Raw genomic sequence first — 19,654 nt, forward strand, 5'->3', positions numbered from 1 at the left:
CATCACTACTCTGGACGGCTCTGACTTAGAATACGCGGACAACTACAAATACCTAGGTGTCTGGTTAGACTGTAAACTCTCACATTAAGCATCTCCAATCCAAAATTAAATCTAGAATTGGCTTCCTATATCGCAACAAAGCATCCTTCACTCATGCTGCCAAACATACCCTCGTAAAACTGACCATCCTACCGATCCTCGACTTCGGTGATGTCATCTATAAAATAGCCTCCAACACTCTACTCAACAAACTGGATGCAGTCTATCACAGTGCCATCCGTTTTGTCACCAAAGCCCCATACACTACCCACCATTGCGACCCGTACGCTCTCGTTGGTTGGCCCTCGCTTCATACGCGTCGCCAAACCCACTGGCTACAGGTTATCTACAAGTCTCTGTTAGGTAAAGCCCCGCCTTATCTCAGCTCACTGGTCACCATGGCAGCACCCACACGTAGCACGAGCTCCAGAAGGTATATCTCACTGGTCACCCCCAAAGCCAATTCCTCCTTTGGTCGTCTTTCCTTCCAGTTCTCTGCTGCCAATGACTGGAACGAACTGCAAAATTCTCTGAAGCTGGAGACCCATATCTCCCTCACTAGCTTTAAGCACCAGCTGTCAGAGCAGCTCACAGATCACTGCACCTGTACATAGCCCATCTATCTACCTCATCCCCATACTCTATTTATTTATTTATCTTGCTCCTTTGCACCCCAGTATCTCTACTTGCACAGTCATCTTCTGCACATCTACCATTCCAGCGTTTAAATGTTATATTGTATTTACTTCGCCACCATGGCCTATTTATTGCCTTAACTCCCTTATCTTACCTCATTTGCGCTCACTGTATATAGACTTTGTTTTCTTTTGTTCTACTGTATTATTGACTATGTTTTGTTTATTCCATGTGTAACTCTGTGTTGTTGTATGTGTCGAATTGCTATGCTTTATCTTGGCCAGGTCACAGTTGCAAATGAGAACTTGTTCTCAACTAGCCTACCTGGTTAAATAAAGGTTAAATAAAAATAAATAAAAAGGCCACTCTAAAATGTGCAGTTTTGTCACACAACACAATGCCACAATTGTGTCATGTTTTGAGGGAGCATGCAATTGAGCATGCTGATTGCAGGAATGTCCAGCAAGTGTAAAGAACTTATGAAAAAATACTTTAAAGTACTACTGAAGTAGTTTTTTTAGGGTATTTATATTTCTGACAATAACTTTTACTCCACTACATTCCCAAAGAAAATAATGTACTCCCCCCTCCCGACATACAAAAGCAGTCGTTACATTTTTTATTCTTAACAGGACAGGAACATTTTCAAATTCACGCACTTATCAAGAGAACATCCCTAATGCCTCTGATTTGGCGGACTCACTAAACACAAATGCTTCATTTGTAAATTATGTCTGAGTGTTGGAGTATGCCCCTGACTATCCGTAAATTAAAAAACAAGAAAAATTGTGCCGTCTGGTTTGCCATACATAAGGACTTTGAAATGATTTCTACTTTTACTTTTGATACTTAAGTATATTTTTGAAATTACATTTACTTTTGATACTCAAGTATATTTAAATTCAAATAATTGTATGACTTTCACTTTTACTTGAGTCATTTCCTGTTAAGGTATCTTTACTTTTACTCAAGTATGACAATTGGGTACTTTTTCCACCACTGGCTATGCCCCTGCCCAGTCGTGTGAAATCCAAAGATTAGGGCCTAATGAATTTCTTTAAATTGACTGATTTCTGTAACTCAGTAAAATCATTGAAATTGTTACATGTTGCATTTGTCTTTGTTCAGTATATTTCACATACAGTGGTCTACTGTAAAGCAGTGTTGTTTTTTATCCTGGTCCTGGGAACCCAAATGGGTGCACATTATTGTTTTTACCTTAGCACTACACTCAATAACCAAGGCTTGATGATGAGATGATCACTTGAATCAGCTGTGTAGTGCTAGGGCAAAAAAAAAAGTTTTTTAAATGCACCCCTTTGGGACCCCAGGGCAAGGATAAAGACACTGCTGTAAACGATTTGAACATAATTCAGGCCTTGGTGGTATGCAATGTGCACTACTTATGCAATGTTATTTTTGAGCCACTAAGGGTCAGTGTTGTCTAGAGGAAGGCTTATCTCGGGATAGGCCAATAGGAATAACACACTGTAATGTAAAGTGGTACCAACACATGCTTTCCATGCTTAAATAGCTAAATCAAGAGAAAATCATATATTTTAATACACATATATAATTTTAACCTTCGCTTTAGGCTCAAGCATTTGAGTGGATACACGAAACTGTAGTGTGTAGTGTAATAAATTGAGTACTGAAAACATGGGCTATTGATAAAACATTTTTAGACTACCTTTGTACTTCGTAAACACATTACCCATGATGATGAGTTGCACATATAGAAGCCCATCAAATAATATAGGCCTGCCATTTAATACGATTCTACAGATTCAAAATGACATATCTAAAATGTAACTTTCTCTACAAATTTGAGTTCTACCCTATAGATTGTAGATAAATAAACTAAAACAATAAACTCAAGTTATGACACTTGTATAACAATAATTTTTTAGGACCCAGAACTCTTCTATGGAAAGGAGGAGGGGTTTGTGAATGATTGACATGTCACCAGAGTGCGATCTACAGTGGAGAAAACTACAGCTTGTCGCCGAGTCACTGTGATTATTACAAAACACAGAAAATGTTATTTGCTTCCGTTGATTCTGCTTTAAAAAACGTTTAGACGATCAAAGGATGAATATTTGCCGGTAATTTACGCCTTGAAGCCTTTCTAGTCGAGCTGATAATGCTTAAAATGAAGCTGCCCATGAGAACGGCGGAGGCAGGAGGAGACGACACGGCCGAGGAACAGCCCGATCTCCATATTCCAAGATCGGTCTCCGACAAGCCCGAAGGTTCCTCAAGACACCCTGGATATCCATCTCAATTGGATAAAGAGACCGTTTTCGAATGGTTTGGTTTGCATTTAAATCCTGCCAAGCGGATCGAGTTTATGTGCGGACTGCTGCATATGTGCCAGCCACTTGAGCTCCGGTTTCTGGGCTCCTGTCTGGAAGACCTGGCTCGGAAAGATAACCACGTTCTACGGGATGTCGAGATAAGGGCCAACAATCCGAATGATCTGGCCATTTTATCAGATGTTATCGACCCTGTCGTGCGCTCCAAACTGCTGGTCTGCTTGTCTCTTCTGGGATCTGACAGCAGGGAGTGTGCGGGAATACTATTTAGGATATTGAGCCATGTGGATCCCTCCTTGTTATTCAAAAACTATGGCTATTCTGTTTCGCCCTTCAAGGACTCTCAACATCACCAGTTCTATTCTCCGTGTGTGGACGGGAAAGCGTTCGGGAGAACAGAACAGAATTGCGGGCTTCCAATGGAGGCAGTGATCGGACCCTTGGAACAGTTGGCGCTGCTTTTTACTATGGCCTCCTTGCATCCAGCGTTCCCGTTTCATCAAAGAGAAAAAGTTATAGAACAGCTGGACAAAATTCAACTTGCTATAGAGGACGAGAGACAGCAGAATCAGCGCAGAATAAACGCCCAGGTAACATTGATTAGCAGTTAGATTGACTGTTAGATAACGTTAACTGGGGTTGTCACTAGTTACCACACAGCCACAAAGACTATAAAACATTAATAAAAACATTTTTTAAAGATTTTTGGGCTAAATTTAAGGTTAGTCGTGTGGTAAGGTTAGGTTTAAAATCAGATTTTAAAAATATACATTTTAGAAATAGGCGGGGTTTAGCCATAATTATGACTGTGGTTGTAGTAACTAGTGACGACCGTTAGCTGGTTGCAAAATGAGTGGTTAACTATATCTCTAAAGAGTTTGGGCCCACCTGGGTACACGTTTCTGTTTGCCTTAGCACATATTCAAATAATCAAAGCACGATTATGAGTAGGATATTTGAATCAGCTGTGTACTAGTAGTTCTACTCCAAAAACCAAAATGTGCACCTGGGAGAGGGGCATGGCCGAGTTTGGGAAACCCCTGAGCCAGATCACGTGATATCTACGGTTCTGAATAGGAGTACAGATTCGACCGGTTCGTGTCTTAAACGTTCTACATAGGCGTCAATTTCCCCCTTAACTTTATTTCATGGTAAGAAGGCAGGAAAAATATGCATACTTTCCTCATGAAATTGGGAGAATATGCGTACTTTCCTTATGAAACACCATTTTCCACAACCATTCTACAGTGGCTAACTGGTAATCCCGGAAGTTGTGTATCAGGTTGAATCTCAGACGAGGGTTTCCGTTTCTTTTATATATGCTGCGTTAAAGGCTCTGTATGGTCACTCTGGCAGTGGCAGTACAGTATTTACTGCTATACGGACTCTGTAGAAGTCGGGGCATTCATACTTCTTGCGCTTCTCAGAGCTGTTGTCAAGGAAGTGAGTTTGTGTTTATACAGGACCTCCCACCCCCACCTACCCTAAACCAATCATGTCAATGCGCAGCTATTGGCATCGGCTAATGGGTATCCTAATAAATCAAATCTATAGGGAGCCCTCTGCATTGTTACACAATTTGGGAGGTGCACAGCGATCTGGTGCGGAGCTCGATTTGGCCTCCACAAGCTTCTGGATGCTTCTTCACACTCTCCATACAGAGCCTTCAGACAGCATTGACAGATCAAGCATAAATCAGCTATTAGGTTGCAGCAGTCTGTTTTTTTCACTCCAAAAAGCCCATTTGTGACCCATCTCTTTTTAGTCTTCTGTTCCAAATGTTTGAAATTGTGTTTTTTACATTGGATAAAAGTACAGACTCAGAGCTCCAAATGGCATATTGTACATTGTAGTTGGAGGAAATATGGGGATGTAATGCTGCTTTAAAATGTGATAAACATATAATCCAGTTTAGAAAACTAACATTTTTACTTTGATTGTCACACTTGCTCTACATTAATCCGTTAGAAACATATTTAGAAAAGGAATACTTATACCAAATTGCCAAAATGGATTCTCTGAACATTATCCCACCAAGTTACTCCATTAGGCAAACCATTTACAGTGTCAAATTGCCTATTGTTGTATAATAAAGGTAACCTTTCACATTGAACAGCTATAGTGCTGTTCTTTGTTTACGCCCATTTAACATCGTTCACAACCACTAAAGCCGTAGATCCACCCATCTCTTAAATAATTCACATTGGAACACATGCAAATGTGGCCATCTGATAAAGCAGACAATGGTTAATATTTCAACAATAACCCACTTCAAGTGCTAACGGTAGTAGCCTACAATTAGGAAACGTAATACACAAAGGCTTAGGTAAAAACAATATCTAGGCCCATATCATAAAATCCTTTTGAGGGACTTTGGTTTAGGTCATGTTATGATATCTTTGGAGCAATATTGGCCTTTTCATTGCAAAAGTCCTGATCTTCTCAACTTAGTAGTTGTCCCTTTAACGTAACATGGGTTTGGTTAGCGTGCTAATCTATTAGCATTCACACCACAGTGGCTGTTTTCAGTAGCTAGCTAGTTAAACATGACAAACTGGCAAACATGAAAAAGATTATCGTCATGCATGCCATAGCACATCAGCAATCAACATTAACATCAGAATACAACTGTCCAGCTCAGCTAGCTGGCTTAACATTGCTTCGTCCCGCAACGAGTCATCCTGCAAACAATGGCTCGTTGCGGGACGAAGCAAGCTATAGTGGTACCTGTATGAAACTGTCCAGCTAGCTAGCTATATAGCTAGCAATGAAAACTACTTTTTGATACAGTTGAGACAGTAAAGCACCTCCCAAATAATATGGTAAAATCCGGGAACTATCATTTCGAAAACAAAACGTTTATTGACCAAAACGTTTATTCTTTCAGTGAAATACGGAACCGTTCCGTACTTCATCGAACGGGTGGCATCCCTAAGTCTAAATATTGCTGTTACATTGCACAACCTTCAATGTTATGCCATAATTATGTAAAATTCTGGTAAATTAATTACGGTCTTTGTTAGTAAGAAATGGTCTTCACACAGTTCGCAATGAGCCAGGTGACCCAAACTGCTGCATATTAGAGTTCGACTGATTATGATTTTTTAACGCCGATAGCGATTATTGGAGGACCAAAAAAAGCCAATACCGATTAATCGGACGATTTTTATTTATTTATTTGTAATAATGACAATTACAACAAAACTGAATGAACACTTATTTTAACTTAATATAATACATCAATAAAATCTATTTAGCCTCAAATAAATGAAACATGTTCAATTTGGTTTAAATAATGCAAAAACAAAGTGTTGGAGAAGAAAGTAAAAGTGCAATATGTGCCATGTAAGAAAGCTAATGTTTAAGTTCCTGGCTCAGAACATGAGAACATATGAAAGCTGGTGGTTCCTTTTAACATGAGTCTTCAATATTCCCAGATAAGAAGTTTTAGGTTGCAGTTATTATAGGAATTATTGGACTATTTCTCTATACCATTTGTATTTCATTAACCTTTGACTATTGGATGTTCTTATAGGCACTTTAGTATTGCCAGTGTAACAGTATAGCTTCCGTCCCTCTCCTCGCTCCTACCTGGGCTCGAACCAGGAACACAATGACAACAGCCACCCTCAAAGCAGCTTTACCCATCGCTCCACAAAAGCCGCAGCCCTTGCAGAGCAAGGGGAACAACCACTCCCAAGTCTCAGAGCAAGTGACGTTTGAAATGCTATAAGCGCGCACATGGCTAACCAATGCTAGCCATTTCACATCGGTTACACCAGCCTAATCTCGGGAGTTGATAGGCTTGAAGTCATAAACAGCTGCTGGCAAACACACTAAAGTGCTGTTTGTATGAATGCTTGCGAGCCTGCTGCTGCCTACCATCGCTCAGTCAGACTGCTCAATCAAATCATAGACTTAGTTATACCATGATAACACACAGAAATACGAGCCTTAGGTCATTAATATGGTCGAATCCGGAAACTATCATCTCGAAAACAAGACATTTATTATTTTAGTGAAATACGGAACCGTTCCGTATTTTATCTAACGGGTGGCATCCCTAAGTCTAAATATTCCTGTTACATTGCACAACCTTCAATGTTATGTCATAATTACGTAAAATTCTGGCAAATTAGGCGGCCCAAACTGTTGCATATACACTGACTGCATGCAATGAACGCAAGAGAAGTGACACAATTTCGCCTGGTTAACATTGCCTGCTAACCTGGATTTCTTTTAGCTAAATATGCAGGTTTAAAGATATATACTTCTGTGTATTGATTTTAAGAAAGGCATTGGTGTTTATGGTTAGGTACACATTGGAGCAACGATACGCACCGCATCGATGATATGCAACGCAGGACCAGCTAGATAAACTAGTAATATCATCAACCATGTGTAGTTAACTAGTGATTATGATTGATTGTTTTTATAAGATAGCTAGCAACTTACCTTGGCTTACTGCATTCGCGTAACAGGCAGTCTCCTCGTGGAGTGCAATGAGAGGCAGGTGGTTAGAGCGTTGGACTAGTTAACTATAAGGTTGCAAGATTGAATCCCCCGAGCTGACAAGGTAAAAATCTGTCGTTCTGCCCCTGAACGAGGCAGTTAACTCACCGTTTCTAGGCTGTCATTGAAAATAAGAATGTATTCTTAACTGACTTGCCTAGTTAAATAAAGATTAAATAAAGGTGTAAAAAATATAAAATAAAAAAAATCTACCAAATCGGTGTCCAAAAATACAGATTTACGATTGTTATGAAAACTTGAAATCGTCCCATTCCGATTAATCGTCCCAATCAGCCATTCCGATTAATCGGTTGACCTCTACTGCATATACCCTGACTCTGCTTGCACAGAACGAAAGAGAAGTGACAATTTCCCTAGTTAAAATAAATTCATGTTAGCAGGCAATATTAACGAAATATGCAGGTTTAAAAAATATATACTTGTGTATTGATTTTAAGAAAGGCATTGATGTTTATGGTTAGGTACACATTGGTGCAACGACAGTGCTTTTTTTCACGAATGTGCTTGTTAAATCATCACCCGCTTGGTGAAGTAAGCTGTGATGCGATGATAAATTAACATGCACTGCATTGATTATATGCAACGCAGGACAAGCTAGATAAACTAGTAATATCATCAACCATGTGTAGTTAACTAGTAATTATGTTAAGATTGTTTTTTTTATAAGTTAAGTTTAATGCTAGCTAGCAACTTACCTTGGCTCCTTGCTGCACTCGCGTAACAAGTGGTCAGCCTGCCACGCAGTCTCCTCGTGGAGTGCAATGTAATCGGCGTCCAAAAATGCAGATTACCGATTGTTATGAAAACTTGAAATCTGCCCTAATTAATCGGCCAACCTCTAGTAGGTGACCAACATAACACTAGGTGGTGGTGTGTTGGACACAGTCACTCATATAGAGCCTGTCTGCAGTCCTGATATCTGTAACTCTTGGCTTACCTGAGTAATATTGACATAAGCTCAGAGAAACTTGTTTTGCAAACATGGGCCTGTTTTATCAATTGCTGGGCTGATAATTGGACAGTTTACCTCTGTCAAATGAATGTGTAGTTTAAAGTTGTGTGTATTTGATGTTCTTTTTGCAATAAAGATGGTGACGCTACAATAATACACATTTACAATAGGTCTATATCTGAAAATATATACAGCCTGATGATATACATACATTACTTTAAGAACAGGATAGTGTAGTCCTTTATTCAACTGAAGAGTATGAATTAGGCTTTGAGAATGTTTGAATCCTTAGAACCCTGCATACTCTTTGTTTTAATTACAATAGACCAACATAGCTACTTTAGTAGGTCAAAGCTGTGGGCTGGAAAACCTTGGTAGAGCATGGGTAGAGTAGGCATTGTGGTGCTCAGGCTTCAGACCAATATATATATATATATATATATATATATATATATATATATATATATATATATATATATATATATATATATATATATATATACTTCTCACTTAAAACATTTGTTTTTTTATATTTAATTTCCATGGTTTTTACACCGGAAGGTGATTATGCAACATTATAATACAGCACAACACAGCAATCCAAGTAAAGTAAAAATACACAATAATGGCAACATAAATAATGTAGTTATTAGTATGCATTTAATATTAACATCTGATATTCCAGTGGGGAAGCGAAAAACCAGAAGCCAATATGGAGTAAACTGAAAAATGTCCCTGATCTCTTTTAAAACCTCTTAAGGATTTGGTATGTCGCCTAAAATGGCATAACCAAATCTAACGGCCTGTAGCTCAGGACCTGAAGCAAGGATATGCATTTTCTTGATACCAGTTGAAAGGAAACACTTTAATGTGTGTGGAAATGTGAAATTAATTTCGGAGAATATAACACATTAGATCTGGTAAAAGATAATACAAAGAAAAAACATGAGTCTTCTATCAAAATAACATACTCGTCTTTGAAATGCAAGAGAAAGGCCATTATATCACCATTATACCCAGTTCCTACATTTTAATATAAAAATGTATTTTATCAAACAAAACTATTCTACATTTTTATCTCTGGGACCCTCGGGATGACAAATCAGAGCAAGATTACTGAATGTAAGTACATTATTTACCTTCAGAGGTGTCACGATCATTATAAGGAGTGGGCCAAGATGCAGCGTGGTAGGTTTCCATCCTTTTATTTAGAAGAGAAACTTAAAGCACAAAAACAATAAAGCGAATAAACAAAACGTGCCGCTACTATAATGCTTACAGGCAACTATACATAGCCATTTTCCCATTGTGTTTTGTGGGATCTTGTCTATCTAAATATGATCCCCAATCAGAGACAACGATAAACAGCTGCCTCTGATTGGGAACCATATCAGGCCATCATAGAAATACAATTCCCCTAGATATCACACCCCGACCCAACCAACATAGAGAATAAACAGCTCTCTATGGTCAGGGCGTGACAAGAGGTGAATGTATCAAACCAGTTGCCATGATAAAAGTTTTGTTGTTGTGCACTCTCCTCAAACAATAGCATGGCATTTGTTCACAGTAATAGCTACTGTAAATTGGGCAGTGCAGTTAGATCAACAAACATTTAAGCTTTCTGCCCATATAAGACATGTCTATCTCCTGGGAAATGTTCTTGTTACTTACAATGTAATGCGAATCATATTAGCGCACGTTATCTCAACCGTCCCGTGGGGGGCACACTGACCCCGTAGAGATTTTAACAAAACAATCTCGCTCCTGGAGAATACACACATAATCAACATGACTAGGGTATGTATGGAGTAATGTTAGCTAAAGTTATTGTTAGATGAGCAATGCCCATTGCATGTATTATACATTAGCAGTTTCCCAAAGTTTGTTGGTGATTATTAACTTTATTTAGCTAGCTGTGCATTGTGGAAGGATGTGGGGGATATTGTCAACATTGAGTTGTGCCAGTGCACGATCTGTCCATGCAGCTAATGTTTCAGCCTTGTTGGCTTGTAGCTAGCTAGCTAGCTAGCTAGCTAAGTTACTGGCTAATGTTAGTTGGCTAGCTAACTGGCAATAGCAACCAAGGACATTCACTTATTTCTGCTTATTTGTTTGTGCTTTGATGACACGAACATGTCAACGCCAACAGTTTACACCGATGACTTCAGCCATGTGAAAAACCTTCCATAGCAAAATATAGCTAGCTTCCTTTGCTTGTAGCTCTCACCCGACTGTTGTTTAGCTAGCTGCTGTTGCTGGGGCAACCCATGTGCTTTGGTCCAGTTTTAGAAATCGTTGAGATTCGACTGAAAATATGTCAGCATTGTCATAAATTCTACAAAAAGGTAGCAAAACGTTTTGAGCACTTGAGAGCGATACATTTTTATTCAAACTGTTGCTCCTACAAACTTATTCTGACCGAAAGGTGGCAAGTCTAGTGGTCACTTTGTGGATGTTGTAGGCTCTTTCTTATCCAACGACTAGATATTGAGCTAGGTCAAGGCAAGAAATTGTGTTTTTTCCCCAATGCTAATGAACGTGTTAAAAATATGCTACATAGGTCTCTGTATCAGCCGGACGGCTCATGACTAGGCGGGGAGAGTGTTTACCTCCAAGTTGATTTGCGAATTTTCATTGACATTGGTGTCATATTGGCTTAGATATGATGGTGGAAGATTTTTATTTAAAATTGAACTTCAACCAATGCCATACTATTGGGAGGGGGGGCTATCACCCCCACAATAATGAGTATTATATCCCAATGTCTTACAAAAGGCTGAAAGAGCATGGCTAGTTCTCAATGGTTGACATTTGACAGATGGGGGAAGATGCCGTATTTGTTCAAATGAATCAGCTTTTGCACCAACAAGCACTCTTCCTTTTGGAAAACAGTATTTCTTTTGTGGCTTATGAATTGATCCATCCATTGATGGCCCTAAGTAAGGCTGCACATCTCATTTTGTCTTTTAGAGTGTGTGACATATTCATGGAAATATCCAGAATTCTCGCTAGGTGTGGAAAATCCCCACTCAAGAGTGCTTGAACATACTTGTGGAATAGACACTGGCTGGAATGCACTTTTAACCAATCTGCATTCAGGATTAGACCCACCCGTTGTATAACAGCCGCTATGCCCTACGCTAGGAATTTAATAGTGTTACAGGGGACTGGTTGTCATCTCTTCCAATACAAAACGCCACCATGGAATCAACCCCCCAAAATACACTTGCTCGTCTTTACGGGCATTTCACAAAGAGTTATGTGCTGTGCTGCGTGCAAGGTATTTGGCCTTGTGGCCTACTGCACTGCAGGCCTGGCGACTCTACAGGGAGAAGGAAGTTATGTCCGAGTGTGGGGCTCAAAACCATGCTGGAAGCCAAGGGCTTGAAACCAACTGAGCATTAGGTGACTGACTGCAGAATATAGGATACGGGGAGGCCAGCCAGGGTCTCAGTTTGTTGACAGAGAGGGATTTCCTTCTTGGGATGCTGCATCTTAACAGGGTGTCCTCTCTTCTCCTTGTCTACTCGCCTTTACTGATTTAAACAAGCTATTTGGCCAGGTGAAAGCAAATGCCTTATGACTTTATACTGATTGCAGGCCTATATTTGTATTGGAGTGGTACTTGTCACTGTGTAGGCTATAAAAATAACAGACACATCCATGATTTTATTTTCTCCGTACTTTGAATAGGCTATATACAGAACATTTCTGTGACAACCCGTGGTCACGTCCTATTTCCACTTGTGTTTCTAGTATAGTTTTAATACAGTTCTGTGTTGGGCAATCATCCATGTTGACTGTAGTGTTGTTGACCCACTTGTCCACTGAAATAGTTACATCTCTATGTGTGCCTGATGTCATATTTAGCCACTTGGAGAAAGATGTTGAAGCCAGCAGCACACAACCTCACAACTCAGATATACTTACACTCTCATAGCCAGCAATTATGATCTGAAGAACATCTACTAGCGCTCAAGTGAAATGGCGTGAGGTTTTAATGTGTTGTTATAGCAAACACTGTCCCAATCCACCCTCTCCACCCCCGCAGTTTACCAGCAAAGAAGAGAGTTCAGTCACTCTGAGCCTAGAGTGACCACAATTGGAGCTCTCAATTCCTAGGAGTTTACTAATGAGGTAGTTGCTCAAGTACTGGCCTTTTTTTTTGTTGTTGCCTAGGCTACACCAGGTGGAATTGCTTGGGTAAGAGGGTGAATCTCCAACATGTGTTGCTGTGTCCAATGTATAGGACAGGTAGGATAGTGTAAATAGGAAAAATGTAAATCTGATGTCGAAGAGACGAAAATCTTACTTCACATACTTGGGTTATTTTCTAACTTTGAATTTGAATGAATGTACTTTTTTTACAGCGTCCCGCTTTGATTTAAACACATCTTCCCATATATCTTTGCCCAGGGAAGAAGTGGTCAGAAAGAGACTTTTTGGACCAGAATGTCAATACATTTAGGAGATGCTCAGCTCAATGTTGACCCATTTAGCACACCATGAGACATCGATGTCTTCATCATTGAAAAATATAAATAGTTTGATATAATTTAAAAGCCTACAAACAGGGTTGTCAAACTATTTTATAATGTAAATAAATAATAGCTTTTTGTAAAAACCTTTTAACTGATGTGATAGATTGTTGATGTTATCTTTTTTTCATATTTACATGTTGTAGCTTAGACCCTACTTTCCATCACCTGAGGTTTTTGTGGTGTGTCCGCCATTGGTTGAGAGACAACATGCTCTTGAATACAGGGTGGGTGTCATTTCAATAATATAAATAGAATGGACCTATCCCTTCAGACCACTGTAATTTAACTGGTACACCATTGACATTTAACTTGAATTTAAATGTTTACTTCTAATTACTACCACAAAGATGGCGGCCGGTCCACCCACTGTTGAATGTGATCTTAAATGGTCATGTCTATTCTATGATCTATATTTATATGATTTCAATAGTAAATTGTTGATGGGTTGACAGTATAATTTAAACAACGGATATTCCCATTCAATTCAACACTCTCTGATGTGTGGTCCAGAGGAGGCTGGTTGGAGGAGCTAAAGGAGGACGGGGTCATTGGAATGGCATAAATGGAACGGAGTCAGACGTGGTTTCCATATGTTTGTGTTTGATACCGTTCCAATGATTCCATGCAAGCCATTACAATGAGCCCGTCCTCCTATAGCTCCTCCTACCAACCTACACTGGTGTGGACCTCCAACCGTCTTTGTGGCACCATTTGAAAGTAGAAATTTCAATTTTATTCCCATTTTAGTCCATTTATCAGCAAAAACATGACACTCAAGAGCATTCAAGAGCATGTTGTCTCAACCGATTGCGGTCACAACACTAAAACCTCAGATGTAAGTAGGGTCTAAGCCACAGCATATGTGAATATTATGCATTTTTTAATTTTTTTTTACCTTAAACGTGAATTATGAAATAGTTTGACAACCCAGTTTGTATGCTTTTAAATGTTATCAATCTCAACCATTTAATTTCTACTGATGAAGACATTGGTATCTCATGTTATGGTGGTGGCGTATGCAAAATAGGTAAACTTTGAGCACCTTTTATCTCTTGAATGTTTTGGCATCTAGGTCCAAAAAGTCACTTTGAGTACTTCTACAATGGACAAACATTTATGGAAAGTTTTGTTCATATCAAAAGCGGTGCTGTCTAAAAGTTATAGAATTCAAGTGGATTTACCCAACTATAAGCAGGCTCATAGAGAGACTCCCTCTGCAGTTCAACATGCAGTTCATTACATCAATCTCCACTGAACCGTGTTGGATGAAAAAGAGTGATGTCCACTGACTAACCCGTTCCAGAAATAGACCTTGATGGCCTCATGGTGAATCACCTCTCTCCACTGCAGCAGCAGCAGATGTCGAGTTAATGCCAAATTAAATCAGAGCTCCCATTTGTAAGACAGTTGTTGTTCCTGGACCATGTCAAATGTAAAGAGGGAGGAAACGCTTCAAGCCAGCAGAAGCTGATGTGGTCGCTGTGTTTTGTTGTGTTTGGCATCATTCAAGTGCCACTGATATAGGACCAAGGCTATCCATCTATTGAATGCTATGGTTGGTTTTCCCCTGGTATATTTGAAGCATACAGAACTAGGCTTTTGCTATTATCATATAAGCCCTAGTACCAGTTCTCCAATAGCACTACTGTATCTGTCCCCTCTCTCTCCTCTGGCTTGTGTTGGGGCTTGTGTTGCACTGATATGCCAGGGCTGAACTGTGTTCTGTTCTCCCATGACCTTCAGCGGAGGCATAACTGTCAGTCTGTTTGTCAGCTCTGCCTCCTAGCTGATAGCCAGGGACCAAAGCCCTGACCCCTTCTCATGGGCTGCAAGCAGGGCGTGTGTGTGTGCAAAAAGAGATCTCTGGGAATTGATGCAGCAAAACCCATGATCAATTATGAATATGTAAATGCTAATTGATTCTATCAAGGATGTAATGAAGTACATTAAAACCTCTTCAGTCTACCCCCTCCTTTTTCGAACATTCTGTTAAAAATCGCGCAACATTTCAGCGTCCTGCTACTCATGCCAGGAATATAGTATATGCATATGATTAGTATGTGTGGATAGAAAACACTCTGAAGTTTCTAAAACTGGTTAAATCACGGCTGTGACTATAACAGAGCGTGTGTTTCATCGAAAAGCGCAAGAAAAACTGGTCACTGAAAGCTGAAAATAATATCCATGCGCCACTTGCATGTATTGTTTAAAGGACACCAAATTAAATATGGACACAGATGCAATTCCTACAGCTTCCACACGATGTCGCCAAAATGTCGTAATTTTCATTGACAAAAATCCTTTGAGACATGACCAATAGATCCTTCATTCCATCCAGCCTACAACAATCGATTTTGGAAGAGAGAAAAATTGACATTGTTTTCTTGAGTAGCTGCTATTGAATACAGATCGCCCAGTGATCAATTTGATCGCTTATTAACGTTTACAAATACCTAAAGTATTTGAGAGAGAAAAAAAAGAAATAAATACAAAATACACAAATAAATAGTTAAGCAGTTAGATTAAACAACTCCTTTGTAAGATAAATGTTTTAAAATGAAACCTGTATGGAAACAGGTGAATTAACACTCCTCAGTTAGCAGGCTCAAGCTAGCTAAAACTAGCAGAAATTGTTGACAAGTTAGAAATTATTTAAAAACACTTTGCTGTAGGATACTATTTACTAATTAACAAAAAATCATGTATGTCCTAAAATATATTCACCCCACCCAGTATTGTAATCAAAACTTACACGCTTTCTGGTAGTCCTTGGCTCAGACAGTGTAGTGGTGTGGGCTCAATAGCATCTCATTAGTGTGCAAGATCTTGAGAATCAGCTGCACATGTGATGGAAGCATGCACTGTGCATGCAGAGGGTTGCAATTCCATTGAATTGGGGACAGTTCAACCAAAATATGCCACAAGACCTAGAATTGCCTTGTGTATCCCACAAAAAGGGTTAATTGTTATAAGCTAACTTTTTTTGATGAATTTAAGCAAAATTCCCCAAATTCCCGGGCTTAACTTCCCATGGAAACATTCCCGGAAATATACCGGAAAGTTTCCAACCCTTTGCAACCCAAGCTGTGTGAGTGTGTGGTGGAGGGCTGGCAGCTGTATGTCTCATCCCCTATGCAAGTGTTCAAAGACCAACTTATGAACAACGGCATGGGTCCCTGAGAGACAAAAGCACCACTGCAACAATGGCACAGGCGGCAACATTTTAGTATTCGACCAGATAGCCGTTCGCTCACACCTGACAGATGTTCTGGGAGTTTGATTAATCTTGGTGACCTTGCTGTGTGGGATGTCATCTTTTAAATGCCCGAGTACAGCTGTGATGTTGAAAGCTTTCTACTCACTAGTCCCTTTGTGTTCCGACAGCACAACAAGGCCCAGAAAGCAGAGGAGCATGGCCCAGCAGCAGTCACCATCGAGGCCAGTCTGGGTGAGAGGACGCAGGCACAGGGACAGGCTCGCCACGCCAGCCAGACACCCCCCAGCAGAAGGGCCCAAAGGGAAGGTAAGCCAGTGAAGAACACACAAGTGTATACACACACACCCACCCCCACAGTGTTACAAATTCCTCACAGTCAATTGGGAAGAAAATTACAACTGTATGCACAGCCCCATATATTTAACAATTATTACTGTGAAGCAGTTCCAATAAGACTGTACAGTATGTGCTAATCCTCTTCCCTCGCTCCTCACAGCCGTGCATGTAGAGAAGATCGTGTTGAAGGGGATCTTACGGAGGAGGACAGACAGGGAATACAATTTTGTGGTATGTTCCCAGTCATTGCAGTGTATTAAACTTACCTTTTCCACGGGTCCCACTGATGCTACCAATGATTTGGTCGCACCAATTGTCTCATAAAAAAAAAAAACATGATCATTGATAATGTGTTCCATAATGTGCCTGCATTCCATACGGAACCAGGCTAATCATGACTAGCCATTTTTTTTATTAGCATGCCCTTGTGTTCTTACGTTGATTTTGATAGATTTACAGCAAAGAAAAGAAAGTGAAAAACGTATTTTTTGCATATTTCAAAGTGCCATGTGTTATTTTCTGCTAAATCCTCTAGAGGGTAGAATTTTAGAAAACTATATTTTTTTCATCTATGTCTACAACAATGCTTAATTAAACCACATCAGGGAACAATTTGAGGTCTGGAAAAAACCTGAGAAATGTAGATTTTGTTTTCTGTAGTTACCCTTTAACCTTTCTGGCGCAGGCGTTCCGCTAGCGACCCACCTCGACAATATCCTGTGAAATTGCAGAGCGCAAAATTCAAATTACAGAGATATAAATATTTAACATTCATGAAAATACAAGTGCCATACATCAAAATAAAGCTTAACTTCTTGTTAATCCTGCCGCTGTGTCAGATTTAAAAAATAATTTACGAAAAGCACACCATGCGATTATCTGAGGACAGCGTCTCGCATACAAAAGCATGAAAAACATTTTTCAACCACGAAAGTCAGAAATAGCGATATAATAAATGCCCTACCTTTGAAGATATTTTTCTGTTGGCCCTCAAAGGTCCCAGCTACATCACAAATAGTAATTTTGTTCGATAATGTCATTCTTTATATCCCCAAAAACTCAGTTTAGCTGGCGCGCTTCATTCAATAATCCACCAAAATGCGGATTCAAAATACATACAAAATGAATCCCAAACGTTACCAATAAACTTATCCAAACAAGTCAAACAACATTTATAATCAAACCTAAGGTGCCATAATACGTAAATAAATGCTCAAATTTAAGACAGAGAATAGTATGTTCATTACCGGAGATAAACAACAAATAACGCACTTTCATCCACACGCATGAAAACACTACAGCCAAAATGTGAGCCACTTAGAAAAACTACCAATTCCAGACTAAAATGAAAGACTGTTGACATCTAGTGGAAGCCCTAGGAACTGTAATCTGGGAGGATTTCGCCTCATAATAAACATGACAGCCATTGGAAACAGTGGTAGGCTTTTTGATGGTTTGTCCTCTGGGTTTTGCCTGCCATATCAGTTCTGTTATACTCAGACATTATTTTAACAGTTTTAGAAACTAGAGTGTTTTCTATCCAAACCTACCAATTATATGCATATCCTAGCTTCTGGGCCTGAGTAACAGGCAGTTTACTTTGGGCACACTTTTCATCCGGACGTCAAAGTACTGCCCCCTAGCCCAAAGAGGTTTTCAGGTGTACCCTTTAACAGCCATACTGTTGTTTGACTAGCTGTGTTTCTGTAGCCATAGGTGGTGCGTGAGTTTCAAGTTTGGGGAAGAAAATTTACACCATAAAAATGTACCTTTTATAATAAAGGATCACCGCATTTGCATCACCACATTTGCATTAGTGCATTTGCAGACTTCTGTAAGATTTCCTAATGTGATGAGTATATTGGATAGTCATAATTTAGGCTAATAATATAACTCAATCACTGTTCGCAAAAAAATACTGTTCAATGCATGCTTGAGCAAGTAGATATGTTTCTTGGCCTTTGATGAACACATTTCATTCAATTCTACTACACTATATGACTGGAGACATTAGCAGAATTTTTTTTTAAATGACTAAATTACATGGTAGCCTATTCTGCTGACACTGACAAACAGATCAATAAAAACGACATTGTCTGATCCATTTAAGTAAAAATACTTTAAAGTACTACTTAAGTAGTTTTTTGGGGTATCTGTACTTTACTAGTTATATTTTTGACCTTTTTACTTCCTAAAGAACTACATTCCTAAAGAAAATAATGTACTTTTTACTCCATACATTTTCCCTGACACCCAAAAGTACTCGTTACATTTTGAATGCTTAGCAGGACAAGAAAATGGTCCAATTCACACACATTTTACTGGATGACTTTTACTTGAGTCATTTTCTATTAAGGTATCTTTACTTTTACTCAAGTATGACAATTACATACTTTTTCCACCGCTGTGTTTCTGCCAGGTAGGCATAGGCTACTTTGTAGTTCACTTTTAAATGCATTTCCATTGACCCAAAGATGGTTAGGCTATCATTAGCATTGCTAACAGCTACACAAAGTGGTAAACATACAGTCAGGTCCATAAGTATTTGGACAGTCACACAATTTGCATCATTTTGGCTCTGTATGCCGCCACAATGGATTTGAAAGGAAACAATCAAGATGTGCTTTAAGTGTAGACTTTCATCTTTAATTTAATGGTTGTGTCAATTTTTCTATGAGCCATGTAGGAATTAAAACCATGTTTTATACATAGCCCCCACCACCACCATTTTTAGGGGCTCAAAGTAATTGGACAAACTGACAATCATAAATTAAATTGTGAGTTTTTATACTTGGTTACAAATCCTTTGCAGTCGATGGCTGCCTGAAGTCTGGAACCCATAGACATCACCAGATGCTGGGTTTCTTCCCTAGTGATGCTCTGCCAGGCCTTTACTGCAGCTGTCTTCAGTTCCTGCTTGTTGGATTCAAGTCAGGTGATTGACTTGGTCATTGCAGAACATTCCACTTTGCCTTAAAAAGTATTGCATTGCTTTAGCTGTATGCTTCGGGTCATTGTCCATCTGCACTGTGAAGCGCCGTCCAATGAGTTTTGAAGCATTTGGCTGAATCTAAAGGAGATA

General features: G+C 39.4%; 1 protein-coding gene across 13 annotated transcripts in view; it reads left to right on the forward strand.

The window, feature by feature from the left end:
- Window positions 1-2,607: 2,607 nt before the first annotated feature.
- The window catches only part of LOC139367079 (zinc finger CCHC domain-containing protein 2-like), a 68,146-nt gene continuing 51,099 nt past the window's right edge, over window positions 2,608-19,654 (forward strand). For 10 of the 13 annotated variants that reach the window (XM_071105094.1, XM_071105095.1, XM_071105097.1 and 7 more), the window contains exons 1-3: window positions 2,640-3,580; window positions 16,404-16,542; window positions 16,733-16,803. In XM_071105094.1, the coding sequence (XP_070961195.1) occupies window positions 2,819-3,580; window positions 16,404-16,542; window positions 16,733-16,803 (972 nt within the window). In that variant the 5' untranslated portion in view covers window positions 2,640-2,818. Of the gene's footprint in view, window positions 3,581-16,403; window positions 16,543-16,732; window positions 16,804-19,654 lie in introns of all 13 variants that reach the window. The other 3 variants (XM_071105092.1, XM_071105093.1, XM_071105096.1) reach the window with 3 other exon arrangements.

Source organism: Oncorhynchus clarkii, chromosome 15 (genome assembly GCF_045791955.1).
Source record: "Oncorhynchus clarkii lewisi isolate Uvic-CL-2024 chromosome 15, UVic_Ocla_1.0, whole genome shotgun sequence".
NCBI lineage: Eukaryota > Metazoa > Chordata > Actinopteri > Salmoniformes > Salmonidae > Oncorhynchus > Oncorhynchus clarkii.